This window comes from Hakea prostrata, chromosome 9 (genome assembly GCF_041222555.1).
Source record: "Hakea prostrata isolate BN-2017 chromosome 9, UWA_Hpros_2, whole genome shotgun sequence".
Taxonomy (NCBI): Eukaryota; Viridiplantae; Streptophyta; class Magnoliopsida; order Proteales; family Proteaceae; genus Hakea; species Hakea prostrata.
This window is the reverse complement of record NC_142608.1, coordinates 55,233,146-55,240,119: the sequence shown is the minus strand read 5'-3', so window position 1 is coordinate 55,240,119 and position 6,974 is coordinate 55,233,146. Positions and strand designations below refer to the sequence as shown.

The 6,974-nt window shown below is 37.5% G+C and overlaps 1 protein-coding gene across 2 annotated transcripts; it reads left to right on the top strand.

Annotated features, from left to right (window-relative positions):
• Positions 1-3,555: 3,555 nt before the first annotated feature.
• Positions 3,556-5,671, top strand: LOC149005608 (F-box protein At3g56470-like). Of its 2 annotated transcripts, none has more exons than XM_089168868.1 (2): positions 3,556-3,862; positions 4,021-5,671. In XM_089168868.1, exon 2 carries the CDS (start codon positions 4,049-4,051, stop codon positions 5,261-5,263), a length of 1,215 nt encoding a protein of 404 aa, XP_089024994.1. In that variant the 5' UTR covers positions 3,556-3,862; positions 4,021-4,048; the 3' UTR covers positions 5,264-5,671. The 2 variants fall into 2 exon arrangements, with proteins under 2 accessions (XP_089024994.1, XP_089024993.1); XM_089168867.1 differs by having other exon boundaries at positions 3,984-5,671.
• Positions 5,672-6,974: the final 1,303 nt, after the last annotated feature.

Sequence of the window (6,974 nt, the reverse complement as noted above, 5' to 3'; positions counted from 1 at the left end):
CCATCTCAGAGTCCGTCTGATTACAGTGGACCAGACAAACCAGTTCGTCTGGTGAGACGGCAGTCCGACTGGGCAGACGGACTCCCAGATGGTGAACCGTCTCAGAATCCATCTCAAAGTCCGTTTGATCATAGTGGACCAAGCGAACTGGTCCGTCTGGTGAGACGATATCCGTCTTGGCAGATGGACTCCTAGACGGTGAGCCATCTCTGAATTCGTCCGCGAGTTTGTCCAGTTTTGAATGTGTTTCTAATTACTAGACACCAATGGCTCAACAATCTATGTGATGTTTGGGCATTGAGGGCCCAATGGAGCCTAGTGGGAGCTAGTGAAGTAGAAGTGTTCTATATGAACCACCTCATAGCATTAACATTATTAGAAGTTTTATTTTATTAAAATTGTTTTTAATTCTGGGTCTATAATCATGTTTCTTGCACATAATAAAACTAGTATATAAGTCTATATGGGTTTGCATGAAAATTTGATTGAATGCTTTTGTAGCATTTCTTTTGGTTTAAATGCTTATCTCATAGGTTGATTGTGCTAGTGTGATTTGCTATTGCTTGAGTTGTGTTTTATGCTAGAATAGTTGAACTCATCCTAGTATATAATGTCTCTAGAATAAATGGATGCTACCAAGAGCATTGTTGCTGGCCTCACAAAAGGAGATAAACTGAATGAGATGAATTATGACCTCTAGCACCGAAAGGTGCAGTATCTCCTAGAAGAGCAGGACATGCTAGAAACCATAAACTAGATCATGTCCCCATCTGAGGAAGGTACCACTACACAACATCGCAAGGACCTTGAGTCTTACAATGCTTGGAAGAGGAAAGACTAGGTAGCTAGGATTACTATCCTAAGCTCCTTGAGGGATGACCTGATGTTTCAGTTTGAGAAGCATAAGACTACAAAGTCTTTATGGGATGCGGTGATGTTCCAGTATGGAGGGACTTCCACCACAAGAGGCCGTCAGCTTGGACTCACATTTGACGGTTATAAAATGCGCTAGGGTCACACCATGAGGCAACATATAATCATAATGTCTAACATGATTAGTGAGTTGAGCTCATGTGGGCTCCAAAAGACTGATGAGGAGCAAGTCTCTGCAGTCATTAGGTCACTGCCGAAGACTTGGGAGCATATGAAGATCTTCTTGATTCATGCTGATGATGTCAAGACTTTTGATCAAGCTTCCAAGCACCTTGAGCTGGAGGAGTATTGGATGTTGGCCGATGCCCCTCACACTGAATTACTTGCCGTTGAAGCTAGCACTAGTAAGGGTGCAGGCTCTAAGGGCAAGAAGGAGAAAGCTCAACCTCAGCAGTCTAGGCAAAGTAACAGAGGTGGGAACAGAAACAAAAGTGGTTTATGAGACATGGTTTTAGAGTTGTATTTGAAAACAATTCTTTGGTTTTGTATCTAGTTGATACAGTTTATGGTTATGGTTTTCTTCAGAATGGTTTCATTGTATTGGATACAATTGATTATTGATTTAATTCTAGTAGTGCTTTTGTTTGCCAAGATACTGTGTGTATTGATTATAATATGTGGCATACTAGACTAGGACATATTGGATTAGATAAGATGAACAGGTTGGCAAGAGAAGGTCTCTTAGGCCAAGGTTTCACTATCTAATTTGTCAACCTATGAGTCATGTCTAATAAGAAAAGCAACTAGAAAATCATTCAAAAAAAGGCTTTAAGAGCCTCTCTTCCTCTGAAACTTATTCATTCAAATGTGTATGGACCCAATGAATATGCATACTAGAAAAGGACAAACTTATTTCATCACATTCATAGATGACTATACACGGTATGGTCATATTTTATCTAATTTCTCATAAGTCAAAAGCTTTAGAATGTTTTAAGAAATTCATCAGCTTAGTTGAGAATTAGTTAAATAAAAGGATTAAAACTCTTAGAACAGATAGAGGTAGAGAGTATCTCTCCGATATGTTCAAAGGGTTGTGTGATGAAAAGGGGATATATAGGCAACTTACTATTCCAGGGACTCCACAACAAAATGGGGTTGCTAAGAGGAGGAATAGAACCTTGCTAGACATGGTGAGATCCATGATGGCACAGGCAAACCTACCCATCTCTTATTGGGGAGATGTTTTGTTGATTGCGGTTTATATCCTCAACCGAGTTCCAACCAAATCGGTTCCTTCCACACCATATGAGTTGTGGACCAGAAGGAAGCCATATTTGAGTTACTTGCGCACATGGGGATGTGCAACATATATTCACTCTACATCTCACCAATATGGGAAGCTTGGACCCAGAGGAAGAAAGTGTATCTTTGTAAGATATTCTGAACTCTCGATGAGAGTGAGAGAACGGAACTTGAGTCTAGGGATGCAACATTCTTGGAGAATGATTTTCCATCTCTTGTAGGAGTTAACAAAGAATCATCGGAATTCTTTGAGATACAAGATAGTGGCCTTGTCACTCTAGGGATTCAGATTCTGGATAATGAACCAGGGGTTCATCCAGAAGATCCTAATGGGAGTGGGAGTGCAAATGTGATAGCTACCTCCGAGGGTGAGTAATCTGACATGCACTTGCGCCGTAGTGAGCGTGGGCTAGTTCCTCGTCGACATTTCAACATAGAGGATGAAGCCTATATGGTAACTCCTGAAGATATCGACTGTGAGATGACTTCAATCGATGAGCATGAATCGAAGAGCGTGGAAGAAGCTCTTGCGGGGTCAAGCTCAAAGGAATGGTTGAAAGCAATAGAGGAAGAGTTGGAGTCGATGAAAGTTAATCATGTCTAGGTCTTGGTTGACTTGTCACCGGGCCGAAAGGCAATTGGGAACAAGTGGGTTCTCAAGATCAAGAGAAAGGTGGATGGATCTATTGAGAGATTCAATGCTCGTTTAGTGGCTAAGGGCTACACCCAACGAGAGGGCGTTGATTATGAGGAAACTTTTTCCCCTTTGGTTAGGTTTGCCTCAATCTGCCTCATACTAGCCATTGTTGCTCAGTTGGACTTGGAGCTTTATCAGATGGATGTAAAAACTGATTTTCTCAATGGAGAACTTGAGGAAGAGATCTATATATATAAACCTAGAAAAGATATCCTCTCTCCTCTCTCTTTTCAAAATTCAAAGAAAACCCTTGAATTTTCTCCGTTTTTCCCGTCTCTCACTCTCCCTTCTTTTCTGGGTTTAAATAAAATCAAATTTAGTTGAACCGGTGACCGTCGAATTTCCTAATGCCACATGGTGGCACAATCCTAAGGGGGAATTATAGGGAATTGCAGGAAAATGAATTACAGAGGATGTGAATCCTCGTAAGACCTATGTGGATTCTAACACCATATTGGCCTATCCCATTGCAAACCAAAATGGTACTTTTTATGCTGCAAAAGTTAAATTATTATTATTATTTTTTTTTTTTAATTTATAAGCCTTTCATTTGAAATAGGATACAACCGACGAATCCAAAGTCTAGAAAACCAAGCATCCAAGGATCATAAGTCAGCCAAGCTCTCTCTCCAGTGTGTGTCAGAAATTAGTAGTCATCGGTGAATGGAAGGAGTCTGGGAAAGAAAATAGGTTTTTTCATTTAAGGATATTTTTGTATTTTAACAAAATTAAACTGAATATCTATTCCGAATTTAACTGTAAACGGAATTTGGATTCATCCCGTCACTAATTGGAATTTCCAGGAGAGAAGTGGGTTGTGTACCTTGCAAGCCGTATTAGGATTTAGGGTTTTGGTTTCGAAAACTTCCTTCTTTGCCTTCTTCCAACAATTTTTTATCTAGGGAAAGGGAAGCTTAGAAGAAGACTGGAAGTTTATTACAGAAGATATCGATCCACGTTCGACTGTTTGTAGATCATCAATTCTTTGTAAGTGCTTCATCATCAATTTAAAGTTTCGATGACATTCTTGTTTTCAATATTCTCTTTTATTCTGACGATTTTTATGCTATATATGTGTTCTAAGGTGTTCTTTTTTTTCTTTTTTCAGTTTACTCAATTGATTTTTTCTATTAAGAATTTTACAGAGGCATTAACAACGAAACGAGTTTCAACATGTCTACATACGAATCCAATAGTAAGCTGTTGAAGCACACCATGGAGATCCATGGTGTCAAGAGTACCATAGCGGCACTTCCAGACGATATTATGATCTTGATTATTAAGAAATTAGACACAGTGGACTTTCATTGTTTTAGTATAGCATGCAGGTCCTGGCAATCGATGGCCATGGTTGCAAAGGGAATACCAGGATTCCAACTACGATCTCAACTCCCATGGTTGATGCTTTCTTCCTTAGAAGATCATCGTCATTCTGGGTTTTTCAGTTTCTTACACGGCAAAGTTTACAAATTTGAATTGCCTAGAATGTATGGTTCTAGGTGTGTTGGGTGTAACTGGGGATGGTTGATAATGGTGGATAATATGAGACGCGTTTTCCTTTTGAATCCATTTTCCAGAGTTCAGATTGAACTTCCACTGGAAGCTACTTTTCCAGTGCCCGATCTTAATCCTCAGTTTGTTCTTTTTCCAGAATATTATTCTGAGACAAAGAAAGCACACATTAGAAAGGCTCTGTTGTTTTCAATTCCTGCTGCTGATACTGCTAACAAATCTATTGTATCCTCTGTGGCAGTGAATAATTGTGTGGTGATTGCAATTCACCATAAAAATTTAGCCTTCTGTAGGCCGGGGGATGAAAAGTGGTCTCCTGTGGAACCCATGGAACCCAATGTTGGGTGGACATCTTTTGAAGATATTATTTTCTACAATGGAAAATTGTATGCTATTACGAGACAATTGGGTCTTAATAAGCTTCTGATGATTGGTTTTCGCCCGAGAGTAAGGAGCTGTCACATTTTTCCTCCATTAGAAGTGGATCCTGACAGGGTTAACTCAGTTTATTTGGTGGAATGCCTTGGTGAGTTGTTGATGGTTTTGGAATATCATAAGTTTGACAGTGGATTTCTGGTGAGTGTAACTTTCCAGATTCTCAAGTTAGATCTAAAGGGTGAAACTTGGATTATGGTGGAGGATTTGGGTGATCAGATGCTATTTATTAACAAAATTAATTCTACGTCTGTCTCCATACATGACTACCCTGAATATAAAGGAAATTGTATATGCTTCACACCTCCTGTTCATTGCAATCACGAATTTAAGGAAACATTTAGATTGTTTCACTTGGAAGATAACAGCATTGAACCTTTCATCTCCATTGAAGGGGCTTCTCTGTTTCCACATGTCTGGTTTACACCAGCTTCTCAATAGAGAAGTGAAGGAGTTTTGAGCTGGCTGTTGAGACAATTATGAGATCGTAGATGGCTGGTGTATGAAGTTTACTAAGATTTAGAGGACTTAAAATTGATACAGGGCTGAGGATTATAACTCATGTTGAATATGTGGTAGAGAAGCATTTTGGAATATATGATGACTCAGACAAGGGAGCTTTTCTTTTTCTTTTTCCTTTTTCATCTGAATGTAATTACTTATTCAATTTCACATTCACTTTTTTTTTACTTCAATTTCAATTCTCAGTAAAAAGATTTGTTCTTTTTGTGGATGGAAGAGAGTTTCCAAGTTTTGAACATGTATTTTTCTGATATCACTCTACTTGTTTATGAAATATCTATTGAATTTCATTTAACCTCTTTTTAAGGTTTAACTACGAAACTACTTTTATATTAACTAGTAAATCCACACGTGGTATTGCACATGTAATCATATATGTGCCAATGATAGGTTAGTAAAGCGGTTAAAGACTCTACCTCCCACTGGGGGTGGCACGCGGCATTAATTTGAGGATGTAATCGTGGGCGCGCGGGATGAACCTAATGTAAAAAAAAAAAAAAAAGTAATGGCAAAAAAAAAGAAAAAGTTAAATTTGGCCAAAAAAAATCATATATGTGAGTGTAAAAAAGTATCAAACAAATGAGGCGAGTAATGTGTCTCATATGTATGACCTAATAATGGTTATTTAAAAAATATATATATGACCTAATAATTAATTAGTTTTAGATTTATGTACAAAATTACTAATAGATTTCATAATACTTTGTTTATAAATCAAGTAGAGTTCAAACATTTGGTAAAACTTGTTAAAATTAAGTTAAGCCACTTCTCAACTAGATAAATCCATCCTAAGTCATACTCACTAATAACCATATATTATAAAGGCAAATAATGCTTGAAACTATAATGTGAAATAATGAAGAAAAAAAATAGTAAAATAAAATAAACACAAAGAAATATTTAAAATTGTGCTATTTATTAACTATTAAACCATTTTTATACTAATTTGACCAGTGGTTTTTTTGAGCCAGACCCCAAATTGAAGCCATAGTTTAAGAAAGTTTAATAGAAGGAATCCGATAAAGAAAATAAGGGCTGGATGCTTGATGTCAAGCTGCATTTCAACGTTTAATCAAGGGGGGAATATCTGCTGTGAGACGTACATAGCAGTGCACCCATATATGGAAGGCCAAGATTAAAAATCTGATTTTAAATTAAAAAAAAAAAATCCCTCAAGATAACCTTTTATTTGATTCCAACCTCCACTTTCTATTTGATATATAAGTGCGCTACTGTGTATAACAAAGGATCTTTTTCTTTTAATCTGATGCCGTTTGGAATACCTAACTAAATTTCTCAAAATCAGATGAGGCTTGGTTTGTTTCTAGTTGATGACTAGAAAACCTAGGAATGTGGCTTCACAATCTGAGCCAAATCAAATAGATCAAATAGCTCTCTCTGGTCTTGGAACTGTGACTTAATCTGATAATTTTCCTCTTTTCAAGATTCTTAACTGGAATCAATTGAAACCTGAATGATATAGGAGTTCATTTTTTTTTATGTGCTCAGTATGGTAAAGGTATATAATATGCATTTCCCTCAACTTGCCATTCAAGAAAACTCGTGTCTTTTTTCCCCCAAAAGAACTTCATTGCAGACTACAATATTCATTGCAGACCAGACTACCTTA